The 23,121-nt window shown below is 45.3% G+C and overlaps 1 protein-coding gene across 1 annotated transcript; it reads right to left on the reverse strand.

Moving 5' to 3' along the window:
• Positions 1-9,965: 9,965 nt before the first annotated feature.
• On the reverse strand, positions 9,966-15,426 carry LOC109781418 (uncharacterized). Its single transcript, XM_045227749.2, has 6 exons — positions 15,165-15,426; positions 14,991-15,047; positions 14,590-14,743; positions 12,226-12,323; positions 12,080-12,145; positions 9,966-10,328 (listed from the first exon to the last, which is right to left on the reverse strand). The coding sequence occupies exons 1-6, from the start codon at positions 15,282-15,284 to the stop codon at positions 10,290-10,292; spliced, it is 534 nt and encodes a 177-aa protein (XP_045083684.1). The 5' UTR covers positions 15,285-15,426; the 3' UTR covers positions 9,966-10,289.
• Between the last annotated feature and the right edge of the window lie 7,695 nt (positions 15,427-23,121).

Here is a 23,121-nt window from a genome sequence, read left to right on the forward strand (position 1 = left end):
TCCATGGTGATGAAGATCATGATCCGCGGACGGATCTCTCCCAAGGGGGAGAGATGATGCGGAGCATCCCTCCATCATCCCCATGGACTCTACTACAACTCATCAAGCACCACGAGGAGGACCAATGACAAGAGATCATACACGTGCCATCGAAACCGAGGTTAACTCTTTCCTCTTCGAGCTTCATTCGGATTCACATGAGAGTTGGATTCTACCTCAAATGGAAACCTTATGCATTCGTAGGTACCAAGGAGAAGTTCATGAAGAATCTAGGAGGGAGACCCAAGTACACATGGAGTTGGAGGAAGAAGGACACACGAAGCACAACGAAGTGGAGGTCCCGAAAGTGGAGGTCCCGGACTACCCCGGGTGCCTGGTCACATGCAGCTTGGGGTGCCCGGCCGTCGGCTGGGAACCGCCCCTAGACACCCCGTGTGCCCGTCCTGGAAGGCCCCGGGTGCCCGGCCCTTGCCTGGGCACTGGCCTTGGCCACCCCGGGTGCCCGGCCCCCTGCCCGGGCGCTCCTCCACCCACCCCGGGTGCCCGGGCCCTCAGCCCCTGCGTACCCGGCCCTCTACAGCCGCCAAGGGCGTGGCCCCCTGGACGCCTCGGGTGCCTGGGCCTCACACCCCCGGGTGCCCATCCCTCCGTCTCCCAGCGACCCTCGGGTGCCCGGACCCTCCATCGGTGGCTACGTGCATTTTGGGATAATTTACCCGTGTACCCTTGTTTTTCCCCCAATTCGTCCCTAGCCTATAAGTACTCCTCATCTAGCTCATTTTTAGGGTTAGCAAAGTATTTGATAAACATTAGAGAGCTTTGCTCCTTGTATCATCTCCTCTTGGAGATCAAGACCCCTCTTTGGGAAGAATCCTTGTGGATTATCAAGGCCTCCTCTTGGAGAAGATCAACATCAAGGCCTCATCTCCTTGGAGTGGGAAGAACTTTACCCTAGTGTTATTTTCCTTGAATTGTTCTTGTATGCTTGTGGATCTCATGTATGCTAATCTAGTGGATGTGTTATTTGGGTTTGTTTGAGTGGTTCTTCTCCTTGTGTTCTTGTGTGTTCATCACTCTTCCCCCCTCCAAGTGTGAAAAGATCCCACCTAGGGTTTCACCCTACAACAAATAGAGGTAGACGTAGGGATGGAAGGGGACAATACGTGTGTTCGTGATGGATAGTGAGAGATAGTCATACTTAGGGGGGAGTTCATGTGCCTATGATGGAGTGAAAGATTATGGTACTCAGGGGGGTGCGTGTCAGATAGAGAGAGAACATGGGGGGAGAGTGTTAGATGGGTCTATGTAGTGCGAGCGAGATATGTGTATGTGTGACCTAGGGAGATATAAAGTTTGACAGAGATAGAGGAGCCCCGATATGGGTGAGTGGTGTGTGAGGGAGTTGAGAGAGAGAAAGAGATACTCCCTCCATTCGATAATGTAGTGCATATAAATTCTTTAAAAGTCAAACTTTCGAAACTTTGACCAAGTTTACAGAGAAAATTATTTATATCTACAATACCAAAGATACATCATATGAAACTACATCTTGTGATGAATCTAATGATATATGTTTGTCGTTCCAGATGTAAATGTTTTTCTCCACATACCTGGTAAAACTTTGTGAGGTTTGAATTTTCTAAAAATCTATATGCTATGGACAGAAGGGAGTACCTAAGTCGAGAGAGATCAAGTGTGTGTGAAGGAGAAAGAGTGAGTGTGCAAAAAGAGTGTGTGTGTGTGTGTGTGTGTGAAAGAGAAAGGGACAACAAACGTTAAAATAGAGAGAGAGAGTGGGAGTGTCTTATGCAAATATATCATGCATGCATCTTCAAGATAGAAAGCGAGGTGAGGAGATACACGGAGATAGCTAGTGCGTGGTTGTTTGCAACGAAGAGAGACCCCCCTATAGCACCTGTCCAATAGAGGTCTCACCAACAAGCGGCAGACGTCGAGAGGGACGTATGGAGAAGATGGATGCATGGGGAGGGAGAGAGGGCGTGTTTGTGATAGAGAGACCCCCTTGAGATTGTGAGGGGACTATATGGGTGGGATATCGAGAGACGAGGTGTGTGTGCGATAGAAAGATGCCACGAGAGAAATCGAGGTAGACCAAGTGAGGGAATGTGATTCTCAGTAGTTTCCTATTTTTAGTTATCTATCCTCCTGTATATTGCTTAAGAACTGCTCCTTTTGTGAGCTGATGTATAACTTTCTATGGGGTTTCATTCGAGAAATGGAACCGGGGGATGCCTCCCTGTTCTTCTAAAAAATGGGTTAAGAGAGACGGTCGGGGTTCTTGAGGCACTACGTCATGAAGCGCCTCGCTGGTACTCCAGGAGCTTTGGGCGAGAAGACTCCTATTTCACCTTGTCCAACACATTGGTGGTGTCATGGGGGTGGCAGTAGGCGACATACAGTCAACGGTGATGGTCTTGAAATTCGTCACCTGCACGTGGATTTACACGCACCATTTCTATTATCATAGATCGATCTACACACTAGTTCGAATTCTCATGAACACACTATATATGTTAACTACATCACACGCACTCGATCACCAAATTAAATGAAATACCAAGAGGGGCGGAAGAAGATAATGAACTGGTTCATATATATAGCTGATTGATCTAGCAAGATATAATGCAATCATCTCAATGCCCCTACAACTTACATGTTGACGTCGATGAGCCGATCAACCGAGGTGAGCTAGCAACAAAAGAAAAGATTTCTGCAGCGGCGACGAGAGCATTCCGAGTAGACGGCCTCGACCCCGTGCTTGTGGAAGCTACGGTTGTAGCCGCACGCGGCGTGGAGGAGCGCCTCGGCAGTGTGCGACCTCGACCTCGTACTTGTGGTAGCTGCGGTCGTAGCTACACGCGGCGTGGATCGTGGAGGAGTGTCATTTGTGGGCCAACGCCATGAACTTGCGGCAGCTATAAACAACATACATCTTGATGCCAAACGCCATGGTAGTGCACCACCTTGTCATCCTGTTGAGGAATAATAATATTATAGCAGTGGTGGAGGCTATAGGAATAGAGCAGATTGGTTGCTTAAAAGGAGGAACATCCCTATCTATTACTCTTCCATCTGTTTTCGGTGAGACGCAAGGGTGGTGATACGGACGAGGATAGTGGTGCGAAGGAGAAGGACGATGACATGGACACCTCGGATAACTCCGGAAACCCATCCAACCAACCTCCGCCTAGTGCTGCTCCTACAAATGACACCCATGCAAACATGGTCTCTCGTGGTGCTCAGGAGGTAGTTCTATGGTTTCGGCAGTAACCTCGTTTAACTCCTCGCCGCAGACACCGAGGGGCATGGAGTTCGCTGCGGAACTTTGAGCTAACTCCACATTACGTGGTTGTCTCGAAGTATCTCCACGGGTGCATCAGCAGGAGTCCACGTTGCCTACCACTCCATGGCCTCTGATTGCATCACGGTCGTCGTCGCCTGCATGGTCGGCTGCATCCCAGGCCGTTGCCCGCACGATAGTATAGTCCACTGACTGCCCGGTGGAGCAATCGCTCGCGTCTCCGGAGCGGCTGCAGGCGGAGGCTCAGGTGGAGGCCACCCGTCCCTCGGCTCTGGAGAAGCCAGCCTTGGTTGTGCAGCCATGGGGTGTTGCATCGATGGCTCGTATGGTGGTGAACCGACACCTATCCCAAGAGGGGCCGGCTTCGGGGGTGCACCCACGTGCTACCGTATGGGTGGCTATCGACATGCTGGCCGCGCTGGCTGCTCACGAGCTAGGACCAGCTGGCTCGCCTTTGGATGTGTAGCCACGTGCCACTGCATCGTTGGCCTCGTCGTTCGAGCAAGCGGTAGACACTATCAGGGAGGACTCCACCATCATCCCCTCCTCCAGCAGTAGAGCCGGCGCCACGACCAACACTGGGGGTGACACCTACATGCCGAAGTTGTCGTCATACGGTTGCCGACGATGGTACTATGGACACAGATGAGGACTCCTTGGCCAAGGCTATGCGGTGCAAAGCAGCGCAGAACCTCAACAACCAAGATATTATGTCACCACTCAAATCCTTTCTAGCTTTTTCCAATGCAGCCATCGTTTCTTAGTTGAATAATGTGGGTGTTAGTATAGGAAAGAATGAGAAGGATATTTCTATTTCGACTAACGCTTTGAAACATTTGGGATATGACCGACTAAAAGTTACTCCACATGTTTCTAGCAAGTCACATGTTTCTAGCAAGTCTTATGCCTCCCATACTGATGAGGAGGAGCTGCATGCCACATCCAAATGGTCAGCTAATCTCTCATTTAGTAGGAGCGGTTTCAGACGTGGGCCTAGATGAACCCGGGCTTAGCTCATTGATTGAGCTTACAGCATCCGAACGTAAGTCAAAGACTGCACATTGGAAAAAAGATAGTAAGTCCCATAAGATGGCAAAATATTCTAAATCTCCTATTATTTCCACATGAATCGAATGTTTTTTAATAACAGAGGTCTTCGTGACTTGGCTAAACATTTATTCATTGGGGAATGTAATAGGGAATACAATTTAGATTTTTTTGGCTATCTCTAAAACGGGGAGATGTGATTTTTTCAGTAAGCCTGCTCAACCGTCTTTCTGGCAGTATAGACTTTACTTGGGTTTCACAACCGCCTAGAGGTCGTTCTGGGGGCATTGTACTTGGCGTAAATACAGGGACTATGGGTGTTTTGGCTAGTTCGGATGGTGAGTTTCACGTAAAACTCCATATCCGCAACAAGGTAGACAACTTCACATGGACTCTCTTCCTCGTGTATGGGGCAGCCCAGGATGAGTTCAAGGCCGACTTTCTCTGTGAATTGGTTAATCTGGCGAAAGATAATCCCTACCCCATTCTTATAGGTGGGGATTTCAATTTGCTTCAATTTCCAAATGACAAAAGTTGTGGTAGGTTTGATAATCATTGGCCTTTCCTTTTCAATGTTGTCATCGACAATCTAGATCTGCAAGAGGTTTCCATGATTGAAAGACAATTCACTTGGGCGAATAGTCTTCCGAAACCGACATTTGAGAAACTAGATCATGTTTTAATGGATATCGTCTGGGAATATAAATTTCCTATGGTGTTTGTCCATGCTCTACCTTGTATTGAGGCTATATCAGACCATGCACCCATTCTCCTAACTACTGGTTTTCCACGACGAGAACATAGACGAAAGTTCAAGTTCGACCTTGGGTGATTGCTTCGGCATGGCTTCCATGACATGGTCAAGGAGACGTGGGAGAAATCGGTGGCCGAGCATACCCCAATTCACAAATGGAATAACAAAATGCATGCATTACACAAATTCCTTGGTGGTTGGGCTAGGCATACAGTGGGTATCCTCAAAAAAGGAGAAGCTTCGTCTTTCTTCTATCACTGATGAATTAGAAGCTTTTGCAGAGGTTAGACCTCTATCTGAGGATGAAATCGATATCAAGAGTCATTAGAATATACAGATAGCTAGCATGATGCGTGAAGAGGAACTCAAATGGTACCAACATTCTGACTCTCAATATATCATGGAAGGTGATTCGAATACTAGATATTTCCATGGAGTTGCCAATGGCAGACACCGAAAGAAAATTATTCATTCCCTACAACGGGATGAGGGCACGATTGAGGGGCATGAGCAACTTAAATCTTATATCACTAGTTATTATAAAAATCTGTTTGGAGCCCCAGAGGAAGGAAACTTCTCGATGGATGAGTCGCGAACAGATAACATCTCCCCAGGTCTCTGATAAGGAAAATAGCCTTCTAACAGCCCCATACTCTGAGGAGGAAGTTAGAAAGGCGGTTTTCCTAATGGAGCACAACAAAGCCCTGGGTTCGGATGGTTTTCCCGCTGAGTTCTATCAGAACTTCTAGGAAGTCATCAAAACAGATCTCCTACTTTTGTTTAGCGACATGCATGCTGCCCATCTAGAATTGTTTTGCTTAAACAGTTAAACTTCGGCAAGATTATTTTATTACCTAACATTAATGAGGCTGAAAGGATACAACAATATAGACCTATTGCCTCCTTAATGTTAGCTTTAAAATATTCACAAAGGTTGCGACTATTATGCTAAATTTGGTTGCTCAACACGTGGTTCGTCCTTCACAGACTACTTTTATGCGGGATAGACACATCCTAGATGGAGTGTTTATCCTTCATGAAACAGTCCATGAATTACGTTAGAAAAAGTTAAATGGGGTGGTACTCAAAATAGACTTTGAAAAAGCTTATGACAAAGTCAAATGGCCATTTCTTCAACAGACTCTCAGAATGAAAGGATTTTTTACAGAGTGGCGCGCTATGACCCATAGCTTCGTTTCTGGAGGTAGTGTTGTCATTAAGGTCAATGATGACGTTGAACACTATTTTTGACTAAGGAAGGGATTGCGACAAGGTGACTCATTATCGCCCATGCTATTCAATATAGTGGCGGATATGCTAGCCGTCATGATTGGGCGTGCTAGGGTTGATGGCCAAATTGATGGGGTTGTAAATCATCTAGTTGATGGTGGTCTCTCTATAGTTCAATATATCGACGATACAATTTCTTCATGGATCATGACCTCAAGAAAGCGAGAAATCTGAAATTAATTCTATCAGCATTCAAGCAACTCTCAGGTCTTAAGATCAATTTTCATAAAAGTGAATTGTTTTGTTTCCGTGAGGCTCAAGACGAGGCCCACCTGTATGATGAACTGTTCGGATGCGGGTTGGGCCAGTTAGCGATCACATATTTGGGGATATCGATACATTATCGGAGACTCACAAATGCTGAATCGAAACACATAGAGGAGAGACTGCAAAAAAGACTTAGCAGTTGGAAAGGTAAATTGTTGTCTCTAGGTGGAAGATTGGTCCTCCTAAATTCAGTACTAAGTAACATGGTACTATATATGGTTTCCTTCTTCCAGTTGCCGAAAGGAGTTTTACATAAATTGGATTATTTTCGATCAAGATTCTTTTGGCAGGGAGATTGCGAGAGAAATAATCGAATGGCTAAATGGAGTGTGGTTCTCCCTCCCAAAGACCAAGGCGGGTTGGGCATTCATGACCTTTAGGTTAAGAATAGGGCACTCCTCGGCAAATGGTTGTTTAAATTACTAATGGAAGATGGTGTATGGCAAACCTCGTGAGGAGGAAATATGTGGGTTCCAAGGCGGTATCCCAAGTATATTAAAGGCTTGGGGATTCTCACTTTTGGGGTCTAATGGCTAAGAAGAAATATTCCTTCTCTTATGGATCCTTCTCGATTAAGGACGGCTCAAAAATTAGATTCTGGGAGGACAAGTGGCTAGAGTGCCACACTCCGAGAATAATATCCGGCTCTATACAACATTGTGCGTCACAAGGGTGATATTACCTCCACGTTAATGGAATCATTTCTGCCAAATGTGACGCTTGGAAGAGATTTATTGGACCCAGACTCCAATCGTGGTACAACCTGCTCCAGCGGTTGTCCACGGTGCAATTGTCACATGGGTCTGATGTATTCCGATGGAACCTACATGGGAATGGACAATTCTCAGTGGAGTCTATGTATAAAGCGTTAATCTAGTCTAATTTGCTAGTTGATAATAACAAGAAGATCTGGAAGATGAAGATACCTCTTAAGAATAAAATCTTTGCATGGTATCTTCGTCGTGGAGTCATTCTTACTAAAGATAACCTTATTAAGAGGAATTGGCATGGAAGTCCGCAATGTGTCTTTTGTCATCACGGTGAGACAATAAAACATTTATTCTTCCAATGCAAATTGGCTCGTTCTATATGGCCAGTCATCCAGATAGCTTTTGGCTTGTATCCTCCTTGTAGTATTGCTAATGTATTTGGCAACTGGTTACATGGGATAGATCACAGGTTTAGAACTCTTCTTAGGGTGGGAGCGCTTGTCGTTATTTGGTCACTTTGGCTATATAGAAATGATAAGGTTTTTAATGATAAAAGTACTTCTCTGTTGCAGGTTATCTATAGATGTGTTGGGACTCTTCATTCATGGTCCTCTCTATAACGCATGGAGAATCGGGACCTGTTTACGGAGGTGTGTATACGATTGGAGGATACGGTGAGGGATACTTTTACCCAACATGGGGGATTGGCCCACCTCCGCTTTAGGAGTTATAGGAAGTCTACATGTTTCTTTGTATTTTGCCTTTATTTTTCGTTTGTGCGAGAGGACTTTGTTTGGCTGTGTGCATCTTAGTTATGCAGAGGCCAGGTGTCATTCTTAAATCCTTTAAGTAATAAAGCACCCCTTTTCGAAAAATCTGTTTTCGGTGGAAGATGAAAACGAAGTAGATCGGTTGCCGGAAATAAGATAGCCACGTAATTAGTTGGTGGGCCGTGCAAGGAATCGAGGAGAGGATGCCCGGATGTTGGGGAAAGCTGGAGGAAGGGGAAGGGGAAGAGAGGGCGACTCTTGGTTACAGAGGCGTCTTCGGTTTACATAGTCGAATCATATGATTTTTTTTTGTAAAAAAATGTTGACGTGGTGAGCTGCATGATCAAAATAATTAAGAGTAACTGATGACGTGGCAAGGGTGCTGACATGGATAGGCTGTATGTCAAGAGAAATATAATAGCGGGGATGAACTATTTAGGTATTATAGATACAACACCTACTTTGCACTTGTTCCCGTGAGTGGAGAGTCTAGAATGCATTGGGTATCCTACATCTCATTGATCAGGCTTTGGCCATTTATCTTTCAGGTTTTGTGGCGTCTGAAGAAATTCTAAGATGGCCAAAATAGAAGTATGCAGTTCTTGGGCAGCTCGGTTTGCAAGAATAAGAATCAGTTGTCGTCGGTGCATTGTATATATGGTGGGAAAGAATAGAAACAGAAAAGGAGTGAAAATCCTCTTCTACTCCCGAGCTCAAATGAGCTTGGGATGAACAGTAAAATCAAAAATGAAAACAAAGTCAAGAAATTCTGAAATTTGTTTGTGGGAATTTTTGACAAATGTTCTGTATGTTTGAAAAATTTTATCACGAAATGACATTCTTGGAAGTCATAGAAAAAACAAAATCAACACTTCAAACTGTTTTCAAAAATAGCATTCTTGAAGCATCAATTTTTTTACTTTTTTTTGCCACGACTCCATGGAAGTCTTTTCATAATAAAATTTTGCAAGCACACATAAAACATTTGTCAAAGTTTGCCAAATAAAAAATCAGATTTTTTTTATTTTTTTCGATTTTACGGTTCATCGGAGAGCATTTGAGCTCGGGAACAGATACTCCACTTCCAGAAATGAGTGAACATTAGACCATCTATAAGCTCAGCTTTTTCTATACATGCAATAACGGCGAATCATGCCAGGAAAGTACAGGAGGAACTAGAGGAGCTCGTGAGATGGACAAAAAACCCAGCCGGCACATATAAGATGAATACGGATGCAGCATACTTCGAGGACGGGCCTGGGGCGATTGCGGCGATCGCACGAGAACAAGCTGTGTCGGGTGTAGCTGAGAACTTGGTTTCGCTCACAAAAAAAAAAACTGAGAACTTAGTGCACACACATGATGCAGCCCCCGCGGAAGCCCTTGCGCGGTCTCGCTCTGGTTCACTAGCTGGGATTTTCTAGGGTTATTATGGAGTCGGACTGCCTGGAGATAATTGAGGCGTGCAAAGGTGAAACAGGTATAAGAGCACCATACTCAGCGATCATAGCAGACTGATTTCAGCTTGCAGATGGCATGTCACCGATAAGCTTTCAACATTGCCGCAGGTAAGCAAATAATTTGGCACATAATTGCTTTTGTCTTGGGAGGATGAGCCGCAGCAGCGCAAGGTGTGCGCTCGCCACGCCAAATCATGCAGCTGCACAACTCAGAATTTAGGAACGTTGACTGCTCTTTTTTTTTCTGACCATCTCGTGTATAGAGTACAGTGGAGGGTAGCCACTCAAAAACACCACTCTTGCGTGCAGAATAAACCATAAGTTCAAATGTCAATTTCAACCAGCTAAACCGAACAACAAATCTCACAGCTATTTATCGAACAAAACAAAAGCAGTTCGTCCACTACATTGAATGGGAGAGTTAGCGACAACTTCTCTATTTAATCAGACATGGTAAGCAGAAGAGATAAAAAAACGAGCAAGCTATCTTTAGCTAAGCCTGTGATTTGTCTATAGATATCAATCCGAATTTGGTACATGTGAAACAAAAAATACAACAAACCCGCATAAAATTTCTCCCTTCAGCAGGATAAATTTCGCTTTAGTACAGATACCATCCTCCAAGTAGTAAAACGAAAGAGTTTTACCAATTGAAGATCATAAGGGGCATTACATCAAGGGGATCCCTCCACCAGCATATTCAACCTCCTGCCATTGAGAAAAATAATTCAATCAGTTCAAGCAACCTACATATGCAGATACACATTCACAAATCCATACAAACTATATTATTACAATATTGGAAATCAACATGTTATTGACTAGGCGTCGTGTAGCACCCAGAGGCAAAAAGGTATTAACAATTTGTGGGAATTGATTAAATTTAGCACAAGTTACAGCAGTAAACGCGAGATTTTTCAATACGCATTATGGGTTATAATAGAACCTCATTTCAGCTAATTAGTTGACATGTTGGGCCAACTACAATGCAGATATCATTATCCAGGTAATCCATAATTAAACCTCAGGGGGGACCACATTGCAGCATGGATTTTTACCATTGTTAAAAATGGCGCGCCTAGGCTCTAGGCATAGCAGAACACCTAGCTCACAATTGCGCTTAATGTGCGCATAATTGCGCTTAAGCGTGCGCTTTGGTCAGGAAAGTGCAACTGTGCAAGGCGATGGCAAAATGCACAAATAACGTCTAGCACTTCTTCAACTTCGATTTTTATCATGTAAAACAGGAAATGATAAGAGCCATAGACTACTGCAGCCGGTCACAAGATGTTTTGATGCATTTGTGATTAATTTTGCTGGGCCAAAGGCAGTAGTAGTGTCTTATCTGGCACATGTAGTTTAAGAAAAAGTTTATTCAACATAGTTATCAACAGAAGCGCAAAGATCTACCAGTGCCCAATAGCATGGTTTACTGGGAATGATCATTATTTCACAGATAAGAAAGTTCTGAAAGAAATCTTTAATGTTGTTTTGCAAGCATAAACGATTCAGGTAAGCTTGATGTCAATATATGGAGAAGGTCCAGGGTGGAGGAGGACGGATGCCATGGCAGCTACTCCCTCCGTTCCAAATTACTCGTCGCAGAAATGGATGTATCTAGAACTAAAATACATCTAGATACATCCATACCTGCGACAAGTAATTCGGAACGGAGGGAGTAACACTGTTTTCGACCACAGGCAAGGAGGCAAACGTGTGGGCTGCTCAAAGCCACAGGAACAAACAGATTCCACCCATGGGTTGAACTTGAAATTATTCTCTACCCAAAAATTCTCAACACAACCCAACTCAATTCAGATTGTTTTTCAGTACACCATACCCAAAGCCAAACTGTTATCCTCTTCAACCAATTCCAAACCACCAAAATCAACCGACTGGAAAATCCAAACCATGTAATCCAGTTCAACCAGCCTCATTAGACCGCCTAATAATGTGGTAAACAGAATCTCACTGTTGTTTGACAAGGCATGTTCTACTGAGATTAGTTGAGATAGATGTTTTAACCCAGTTCACAAGCCCCATAGCTGTTAAGATATAGTCATCTTACCATCTATCCAAAAGACCGATCTGCGTATATACACAACACCCCCCTTCACATCTGGCGTGGATATGGAATGACCAACACCTCCCCTCACACCTGACTTGGGCAGAGATACAACAACCCCCTTTAAGTCTCAGTCCCCGCATTTCTCCCAATCATTTATCTCCACCCAAGTCAGGCGTGAGGGGAGGTGTTGATCATTCCATATCCACGTATCATACATACATAACTGAGACCAATACAAGCTTACTATCAGCGAATAGTTTTAAAACACTAGTGAGCACCAGCCAGCCAATGAAAAAGTACTGCCTAATATGCATACTTAGTCACAAGTCAAAAACAATGAGAATATGGCACTGAGAGGCAACAAATAATTTCGGTGGTATTAGCAACATACCCGAGCAGGAGACAGTGAAGATACCCAGTCTGATGCATTTGTTGGAAGAAGACCCAATGTATTGAGCTGTAGAACAAACTAATCACGTGTCTGAAGTGCTTACAGAAATATATGCAGATTCTGGCTTAACCTGTTATTTTACTAACCTTCCAAACACCCAAACCCATAGCGGCCAAGTTGAGAGCAGTGAAGAGCAACTTAGGTGCAAGTGTATCCACCCTTGGGTCCTTAAATGGTTCAAAAACTGCAAAGATACATAATTAAAAAAGAAAAGAAACAGCTCATTAACACAATCCTGAATCACGTGGACAATGAGGTACTCATATTTTGGTACATGATGCCCAAAAGGCTCATTAGCACATCTCTGGAATATGGTAATAGACAATAGAAGCATATATTTCTTGTACCCAAGGGAATCAGACTGAGTGAGTCATGCAGTGTTACAAAACAAAAACTGTTCTTTCCACTTTTTTTGAGAAGTTCTTTCCACTTATTATATCAAGAGAAACCAGGATGGTTATCTAGTTTCAATGATAACTTAGAAATTTGCGTTCAATTTTACCATGGAGCAAACATATGCAAATAAATGATTTTGGTCAACACATAATGAAATGTATCCTCCCTGTCAAAAAATGTGTTTCAATATCAAATATTATTCAAACAGCTAAAGTTATCCACAGAAGAGAACGACTTGATGTATGAGCGACTGGTCCACAGTTACCAAGACCAATGTCAATGTATGGATCCACAATCAGGTTCATGCCAGATTCGATGCTGGGACAGCACCAGGTCTCTGATCCAGGTGGAGATGGATGAGAGGGCGCTTAAGATTAGCTGAACCGTTACATTTCACCATCACTAACTACCACCACATCTAGTCATTGGTGTTACTACTGTAAGCCAGAACTGCTCACACATCACTTGCAACAAGGCTAATATTATCTCTCCCTATCCCCTCTTCTTGTCCATATTGACCTGGATCGCTGACATGGTTCCATCCTGACGGCCAACCTAGACCGACCAACGAGTTTCTCAGACCATCGTTGACAACATCAACCCCAATCCCGGTGTCTACGCGCATACATGTCTAGCCTATATGTTAATGCTTTACTGAGTTCATAGTAACATCAGTTACCACCCACTTTTACTACAGAAATCAACAGCATTGACAGTCGACTGTTCGAGTTAACTTGACTCAAGATGTGCATGCATGTGGGCATAGCACCCTGGACATTTAGCTTCCTTAGAGGTGTAACAGTAGCTCGTTGAGTAGATTAGTTGCTTGCTTGCAATGGCACAGTGTGCATCCATGAGTCTACTCGGACAACGCATGCACTTAGATGGAACATGCGGGACTTCATGAAAGCAGTGAATCAAAGATGTTGTGTGTGTCCTGTATATATCCATCCTTGTGACCAATTTGTTTAGAGGGAATAATAGCAATAACAAGAAAAGGCTAAGTCGGCCAAAAGCATTATTGTTGTGTTTTAAGTGCTTTTCTTCCACAAGAGTAACATGTGTATGTTCTCTCCCAGAATAGGGTGTGTGATACTGGAAGGGTGCAAGATGATAGAGAATAGAGGTGTGAGAAGCAACTTCAACAAAGAGCAGCACACTATCTCTGCTATTCATGATCTATGCCCAGTGCGTTGTAATAACTAGAGGATACACCGCATGTTGCTGCAGGAGTTGGTTGATGAAAATTTGGGTTGATAACATGAGAACCAAAATTTAAAATACATATGACTTAAAATATTTGATTATGTATAGTTGTAACAATATTCATTGAATGTAAGTAGAATAACTGAATAGAAAACATTTTCCCGTGCATGGTTGAATGACGTGGTGGGTCTTTTCCCATGCATGATTGCATGTTGAGATGGGCCGTATCCCATTCATAATTGTATGGTGAGGTGGCATGCTTGCATGTTGAGATAAATAAGTTAGTGGAGATGACTCTCTTAGGTATATAGGATAGGATTCAAAATATAGAAATAAGAATTGCAACATAAGCTAAAATCTGTGGCATGAGGGATATAACTTATTAACCTAGCAAAATACCTATTCTTCTTTCATAATCCAAGCCTGCCTAAACTAAAATTTACTTGCACACAAAGAATATTTTCAGATGAGTAAACACCCAGTGATCAACCATTAGAAATTCTTTTGCTCAATCAGGCATCACGGCCAATCGAATATACTCCCTCTGTAAACAAATATAAGATCGTTTAGATCACTACTTTAGTGATCTAAATGATCTTATATTAGTTTACACAGGGAGTATATCAGAACATGAAAATCAAATATGTATCCAGCCAGAGCAGGTATAACTGTTCACTAATCACAAGCATTACCCTATAGCCTTCCTAACATTAACCTACACACCGATACTAAGGCAAAGAACATAAATCAGAAATGACTGAACAAAGGGTCTTAAAGTAGCAGAGTTAGCAATCTCTTCAACTGAACTAGCAACCCATACTAAAAATTCAGTTGACTCAAGACAGTACCTTTCCCGACAGATCGGAGTGCGTTGAAGGGCTGCCAGAGAGCAGAGAAGACGATGCCAATGCTGAACAGGTGGACTGTGCTCCCGGCCATCCACATCATAAAACCCATCATCATCAGGTTCTTGAAGGGCGCCTGCGCCACCTCCCAGGCCTTCTGCTCAGAGCAATACCGCATAAACTTCAATTAAGACTGCCCAAAACCTAGAGATATCAAGCAAGTGAACTCGGGGGAATCAGCCCAGAAGGAAGCGCTGAGATCCGGTTCCTCCTCAATTGCTTCTATGCTAGACCTAGACAAGTTGGCCAATTCACACTGAATTGGTACAGTTCCAGGAGTATCTAATCCTTGGATCTATCTCGCTAGGAGACTACTACGACGAGCATCGGGGAATCGAGCGAACCTGCCCCTTCCAGGCGGCTTCGGTCTCCTTGCGCTGCCGTGCGCTGGCGGCGTCCTCCTGAGAGCCAAGAAAAACAGCACGTAAATTCTACGGTCCGAGCGAGCGAAGGAACAGTTCCAGAAAAGAGGGCGGGGGGGGGGGGGGGGGGGGGGGGGGGGGGGGGGGGCGGGGTACCGCTTCCGGGGCAGATCTGGTGAAGCCGGGAGGATCGGGGAAGGCAGGCGAGGATGAGGAGGAAGATGCGTCGTGGAGCTCCACTGCCCAGCGGCGGGCGAGGCCCTTGCCCTTCTCCATCGCCGGCGGCCGCGGCTACTGACGGATCAACCGGTTCTGGTTTGGTTTTGGAGCTTGGACTCTCGGCGTGGATGATGGGAGACGGCAGCCTCGACCTCCAACTTCAACAAACAGGAGTGGAGCGGTCAATGTTTGAGATAGCTCCTTCGTACAGTAGTGTATTCACGTATTGGTCCTGCATTTGACCAAAGATTTTGTTTGTTTGTTTCGGCCTTTGGGTCTCACTTGCAATTCTTACTCTCTCGGTTCCAGATTAGTTGTATTTCTTTTTTTAAGTTAAACTTATTTAAATGTTATCAAATCAATTAAAAAAGTAAAACTCAACTAACTACGCCTTCTCACAGCAATTTAGAGCAACGACCCAGCCCGAAAACTTATATAAGGGGGGCCAATGGAAGACGTAAAACATCAAGGGAGGCGAGCACATAGATTTAGAGCATTTTAAGTAAACAATGTAGGGGTGCTTTTAGAAAAAGAAGAAAAACTGTAGGAGGGAGCCATTGTCCCGGCCTACCCGCCCTGGCTCCGTCCCTGATTTAGAGTCGTCGTCTGATAAAACTTACCGACGGTCCAGATCTGTTAGCATCCTTCCGATCCTGGGCCGATAGGTATGGGCTAGGCCCAACTGCCTTGCTACTGCAAGAGCTACAACCCCGACGGCTACAAGTACCAGGACCGAGGCTTTGGGCGAGGTATCCAGTGGATCACGAACTTGGCGGCGGCAGCTCTCTGTTCTTCTTCTACCTCCATCCTCCTTCCTCTACATTCGTGTATCCATTCCTCTTGTAATCGCTACTGAGACAAGAATCCATGCGTGAGTGCTATAGATCATGTGATAGATATATCCGGTACCTAACATCTGGTATACAGAGCCAAGCACCACCCTTCCCCCTCAAATTTCCCCCAATTTTTCTCCCAGTTCCTCCAATTCCATCGGTGACGACGCCATGCCTGCTGTCAAACCACCAAAGTGGGATGCCATGTATGCAAATGAGCAGTTGTTGTGGTATCTCAAGAGATTATGCGCTCAGGCGGAGGAGATGAGCTTAGTGTTGGGTGTTGCAAGCGTCGGTAACCCTCCCGTGGTTACCCCGTTTGTCGATCCGGCGGCCTCAACCACGATGCATGCCTTGTCGGCGCCTGTCCCCAATGTCTCCGGCTCCACCACTAAGGCCCAGGAAGTGCTCGAGGTCATCCACGATGCACCCCCGGTGTGCATCGCAATGGTGCTCGTCACGTGTTCAACGGAATTCTCGACCCCGGTCAACACCATCGATAGCGTCGACGAGATCCATGACGCCGTCACCACCATCCACCTCGAGCTCGTGGTCGACCTGAACGACAAGGAGGTCGAGCAGCCGTTCTCCGCGCCTACAACTGCACCGTCAATGACTTCCTCAGCCATGTCCTGTGCACTGGCCTCAACGATGGCCATCGAGTGCCAGGAGGGCCTCGCTGCCGTCCATGATACATCCACTGAGAGCATCATTGTGGCATCCATGACATGTTCGATGAATTGCTCGAACCGAGTCCTCACCGCATTGTCGCTCACATCTCCAATCACGACAGTGTCGCTGCTCCCAACAGTCACACTTGCACTCATCCCCGGTCCCGCTCACCCTGCTCCCAACGTTAATCGTACCCCACGGGCGCCCCTGGCCATGAAGGACGAGGTTTTGAAAACCCCATCTCCTCGAATGCTCTCTGTTGTCAAGGCAATGCAGCCGTTCATGAATCATAACCTGGACGCCTTGCTGCCCCAGAGGCACGAGGGGTTGCTGCTATGTCCAATGTCGTGGCCATCACTTGGGAGAGATCTTGCAGATGGCAATGAGGTACGACTGATCCCTTGGCCTTCGTTTCCTGTGAAGAAGTTCATGTAGCATCCATTTCAGTTTGTCCAAGTGCTTGACATGGGTTTGACTAGTAGCACCTTTCCTATGGAATCATTTCATGTTGGAGATATTGTGGGCAATCACAGTGGATGTTGCATACGGATAATCTCTGTCGAGCTCTCGTACTATGGTCTTTGCAACAGGATATTGTTGATTCCTGTCCAAGTAAGCATGCCAAGCTAGTTTCTTACAATAAATAGTGGCCTTCATAACTCGCTGCAGGCACTCTTTATCTTGAAATACACCATTCTGGTCTTGCTCCTATGGTTGTACATCAGTTTCGAAGTGTGAAGAAACACAATGCTTGGTACATAGCGAGCAGTTTTGGTTTTCAGTTAAAACAGTGTGAGCCAGTGCTCTCCTATGATCTAGCTAACATCACTGAACAAGGGTAGCTCACCTTCTTGGTTCCCACTAAGCAATTGTTGTGAGGTGGGGTCAAAGAGAGTGAAATTCAACGCTTAATTTGTTTTCCCTCATTGCTCTAAACATTACCAATGGAAAGTTGCATGGCCACTCAGTTGCAAGAAGAAAACATCTGCTAATAGGCCCTGTCTTATGCCATGGTGTAGGATCAAAAGTAGGTCTAGAGGGGGGTGATTAGACTACTTGACCAAATAAAAATCTAGCATTTTACCAATTTTAAGTCTTGGCAGATTTTAGCAACTTAGCACAAGTCAAGCAATCAACCTACACATGCAATTCTAAGAGTGTAGCAGCGGAAAGTAAAACATTGCATATGAAGGTAACGGAAAGGGTTTGGAGAAGGCAAACGCAATGTAGACACGGAGATTTTTGGCGTGGTTCTGATAGGTGGTGCTATCGTACGTCCATGTTGACGGAGACTTCAACCCACGAAGGGTAACGGCTGCGCGAGTCCACGGAGGGCTCCACCCACGAAGGGTCCACGAAGAAGCAACCTTGTCTATCCCACCATGGCCATCACCCACGAAGGACTTGCCTCACTCAGGTAGATCTTCACGAAGTAGGCGATCTCCTTGCCCTTGCAAACTCCTTGGTTCAACTCCACAATCTTGTCGGAGGCTCCCAAGTGACACCTAACCAATCTAGGAGACACCACTCCCCAAAAGGTAATAGATGGTGTGTTGATGATGAACTCCTTGCTCTTGTGCTTCAAATGATAGTCTCCCCAACACTCAACTCTCTCTCACACATATTTGGCTATGGTGGAAAGATGATTTGAGTGGAAAGCAACTTGGGGAAGACTAGAGATCATGATTCTTGTGGTTGGATTGGTATGTCTTGGTCTCAGCACATGAGTAGGTCATTCTCTCTCAGAAAATGAGTAGTGGAAGTGTAGGCACGTTATGATGGCTCTCTCTTGAATAGAGAAGGGGGTGGAGGGGTATATATAGCCTCCACACAAAATCCAACCATTACACACAATTGACCCAACTCGGTCAGACAGAATAGAAGACCTCGGTGAGACCGATTCAGTTCAAAATGTGAACGTTAGGAATCTTGGTGGGACCGACATGATCAACTCGGTGGGACCGATGTGCTAGGGCTAGGGCAAAACCTCATCTCGGTGTGACCGATTGCATGAACTCGGTGAGACCGATTTCAGCAATGAGTTAACAGAGAATTGGTCAGGCAAACTCGGTGGGACCGATCGCTCATTTCGGTAAGACCAAAATGTTATGAAGGGAAACAGAGAGTTTGCATTGCAAACTCGGTGGGGCAGATCGCTCATTTCGGTAAGACTGAAACGTTATGAAGGGAAACAGAGAGTTTGCAATGCCATCTCGGTGAGACCTAGATCCATATCGGTGAGACCGAATTGTCTAGGGTTTCTGGCAGTGGCTATGTCAAAAGAACTCGGTGGCGCCGGATAGATCGAATCGGTAGGGCCAAGTTTGACTTTGGGTTTTGGACATATTTGGAAATGAGAAAGTGGCTGAGGGTTATGGAGCAATATCACTAAGCATTTTGAGCAAGTAGACCATTAAGCAACACCTCATCCCCTTTTAATAGTATTGGCTTTCCTATGGACTCAATGTGATCTTGGATCACTAAAATGAAAATGAAGAGTCTTGAGCTTTTGCCAATCTTTGTCCTTAGCATTTTGAGGGGTCCACATCTCTAGTCCATGCCATGCCAATCATTGAACTTTCTGAAATATTTAACTTGAATGGATATTAGTTCAATGAGCTATATGTTGTTATGAATTACCAAAACCACCCGGGGATTAGTTGCACTTTCAATCTCCCCCTTTTTGGTAATTGGTGACAACATATAGATCAAAGCTTCGACAAATGATAATATGAATGAAATACATCGTCGCTTTGAGAAGTATGTGATAAGCAAGAGCTCCCCCTAAATTTGTGCATTATTTTAAATTTATCTTGAATGCAAATGCACAATCGATTAGGATCATGAGTCACTCTTCCATGTCACATACATCTTGGTGGAGCGCTCAAAATGATAAGATATAAAGAACATGCACTCATCACCAAGGGAAACATGATTGATCATACACAAGTATCAAGATATCATCATTCAAGCACACATTAAAGCATAATATAATCAAACACATGATCATAAAAGTATCTCACGAGCAAGCACAAATAGTAGCATAGTAGTCAAACGAGCAAACGGTCAAAGTAGCAAGAGAGGAAACAAAAGGCAAAACGCTCTCTCTCTCTCTCTCTCTCTCTCGAAGCCTAATGATCTATACACTTTCTCCCCTTTGGCAGCAAGTTACCAAAAAGCTCGAAAATGCATAGTGCTATGCGACACTCTAGGCACGATCTCCGGTGTGCGTAGATGGCGTGGAGAGACAGCATCTGCAAACGCTTCTGAAGATGTCTGAGGAGCTGGAGGAGTTGCAACTGGAGGAACAACAATGGTAGTTGATGCAGGTGCTGAAGTAGTAGCTCTGGAGTCTCTGGCAACTGGCACTGCTGAAGACCTTTGTGCCCTTGGCACACGTTGAAAAGTGTCGGTGGTAGGTCTGTCATTCCTGTCTTCAATCTCTTCCTGGAGCTTCTCAATAGTGGTCCGAATCTCGGTGACCTTCACATCTAGATCATGAAGTTTAGTCTCAAAGATCCTGTCAAGACTCTCCTGATTTCGAGTTAGGGTGGCTAGTCCTTTCTCTATTCTCACGGTTGCCTCAAGCAGATAACTGAGTTGATCTTGCTTGGTCTTGAGATTGACAACTGAAGCATCTGGTACACTAGCTGCCCTTGCTGCTTTTGCAGCCTTTGCTCTCTCTCTCTCTCTCTCTCTCTCTCTCTCTCTCTCTCTCTCTTCTCCTGGGCTTCTACTGAAGTAGGATGTGATGCATCCATGACAACCTCGTTGTCCTCAAATTCTAGCCTCAGGGGAAGGTGCTCTTTGTCAAGAAGATATGTCCATGTTCCCATCTTGGAATTGATCAATACTTGAATGTGAGGGGCATATCCACATGATCTCTTCTGATCAGCTGTTGTCCTCTTCACGGTTTCAACTATTAAGCTCATCACCTTGAACTTTTGTGGCACATCAAACATATGAAGCAAGTTGATTGAGTGACCACGGATCATTCTATGATCTCCTGACTTGGGCAACAGAGTGTGCCTCAATATAGTTTCATCGTGGTTAGACCTGACAGCAGATAATAGATGGATCCAAACTTGTGAGTTTCCAATGCAGCATCAGGAATTGGCTTATACACGCGAGCCATGGAGTTGTGATCCTTTCTGGGCTTGGCATACACATCTATGTCATTTTCATCTTCCTTGTGGGCATTGATCAACTTGGCCCATTCAGCAATTGAAGATTGATACCTTGTTCCTTCTGTCATCCAAACAATCTTGCCATCTGGATAGAAATGAGCAGTTGAATAGAATTGCATAACCATTTCATCATTCCATTTTGTCAACTTTTGACCAACAAAAGTGTCAACACCGTTCATTCTGAAACTTTCATGTACTCCTGGGAAGTAATCGTCATTGTCATCAATGTACTTCCAGTCAACCCATTTCATGTCACAGACAATAGGTTTCTTGTCCAACAAGACCGCCTCATAGAAATCTTGCTCTTCTTTGATGTGAAAGCGATAATCAACAGCAGTTCTTCTCCTTGTGGCATATGGATCAGTCTGTCTCCACAATCTGAGACCTGCATCCTTCCTTTCCTTCATGTTCTCAGCAATAGGTTGATCATCATTATGATCAGGTATCTTGGACTTCAATTTTCTGAGCACTTGCTGCTCCTCATCCTCTTGAGCTTCTGGCACTGGGGCCTTGTTCTTCTCAGCAGCAGGGATGTTTCTGGTGGATCTCTTGGGTGCAGTAGACTTGGAGGCATGTGAGGGAGTCCTGGATTAGGGGGTCCTCAGGTGGCAGGCCTATTCTATGTGGGCCGGACTGATGGGCCATGAAGATAATAGCAGAAGACAATCCCCCGTGTCCGGGTAGGACTCCTGTATGCGTGGACTACAAGTTTGGTGTCCAGATGTACTATTCCTTCCTCTGCAAACCGACTCTATATAACCCTAGATCCCTCCGATGTGTATATAAACCGGAGGGTTTAGTCCGTAGAGGCTATCAGAATTCTCATAGGCTAGACAGCTAGGGTTTAGCCATTACGATCTCGAGGTAGATCAACTCTTATAACCCCTATACTCATCGAATATAATCAAGCAGGAAGTAGGGTTTTACCTCCCTTAAGAGGGCCCGAACCTGGGTAAACATGTGTCCCCTTTGTCCCCTGTTACCATTGATCCTCATACGCACAGTTCGGGACCCCCTACCCGAGATCTGCCGGTTTTGACACCGACATTGGTGCTTTCATTGGGAGTTCCACTGTGTTGTCGATAGAGGGATCGATGGCTCACCTTGTCATCAACAATGATATCACTTCTGGAAGGAGCCTAACTTCAGGACAGATCCTCTAGATCGGCGGTTTCACCATGGGCGCCCGCACAACCATCAAGCCGACGGCGCCCCCCGCGATCGCTAAGCATCACCTCTGCATCGGCCTCGAACACTCCGAAAAGATGGATCTTGTAGACATCTCGTCCTTAAACAAGCTGTTAGATCGCATCGCCGCCCTAGGATTCTCAACAGATTATGATCAGATCGGGCCTAAACCCGACCAGAGGGAAATCAACTCCCTGCCGATCACTCACCTGGTGGCGGTCGTCGAGGAACGAGACAAGAACACTTCTTCCCCTAAGTTGTAAACCAGCTATGTTCGGATCTCCGAACACCTGGAATTGGACACTCCTCCTTCGGAGGAGACCCCACGCCCCCCCAACTCAGGGTCGGACTTAGGGTCCGGGGAGCATTTGGATCTTCCCGGACCCGAACCGGTGACCTCGGAGATTTTACAAACTCCGAGCACAATCTTGGGCAGGGATTTAAGTTTTAACCCACCCGCCCACCACAATCAATACTCTCCAAGCAATTCAGGCCCTCCTGACATATCGACCTGATGTATGTACGGCAGCAACCTCAGGAAACGGTCCATCACTTTTGGGCCAGGTTTCTACTTGTCAAAAACAAGATCAAAGATTGCTGCGATGACGACGCGGTCTCGATTTTTCATCAGAATTACACTGATGAGGGAATTTCGAATGCCCTCGACCGCCATCGCATATAGAATTTCACGGAACTATCGCACATGGTACGGAAGTACTGCTCGATGGAAAGTAAATGGAAGGCCCAAAAAACCCAATTAGAACCTACTGCCTTTAAGCAGAACACTGCCCGGGCAAAATGGGTGCACCCTTATGAGGCATCCGATCATAAGTCCGCCGGCAAGAAAAATAAACCCTTTACAGGACATAGGTCCGTTCTTGATGAACTCCTCGACAAGCCATGTCAGATACATGCCACGCTGAGCACCGAACCAACTCATAGCCTTCGAGTATGTTGGGTACTCCGGCAGGTGGCTAAAAGCGGTGAGGCTATCCACACCATTGCTACTCCGGA

This window comes from Aegilops tauschii, chromosome 4 (genome assembly GCF_002575655.3).
Source record: "Aegilops tauschii subsp. strangulata cultivar AL8/78 chromosome 4, Aet v6.0, whole genome shotgun sequence".
Taxonomy (NCBI): domain Eukaryota; kingdom Viridiplantae; phylum Streptophyta; class Magnoliopsida; order Poales; family Poaceae; genus Aegilops; species Aegilops tauschii.

What these genes read in the sequence shown, in the direction of transcription:
- LOC109781418 (XM_045227749.2), bottom strand. Translation starts at nt 15,284, where the DNA reads ATGGAGAAGGGCAAGGGCCTCGCCCGCCGCTGGGCAGTGGAGCTCCAC. An exon ending in ACTCCGATCTGTCGGGAAAG is followed by an intron (nt 12,324 to 14,589) that starts GTACTGTCTTGA and finishes GTATCTTTGCAG; the next exon opens with TTTTTGAACCATTTAAGGAC. An exon ending in CTTCACTGTCTCCTGCTCGG is followed by an intron (nt 10,329 to 12,079) that starts GTATGTTGCTAA and finishes TCTCAATGGCAG; the next exon opens with GAGGTTGAATATGCTGGTGG.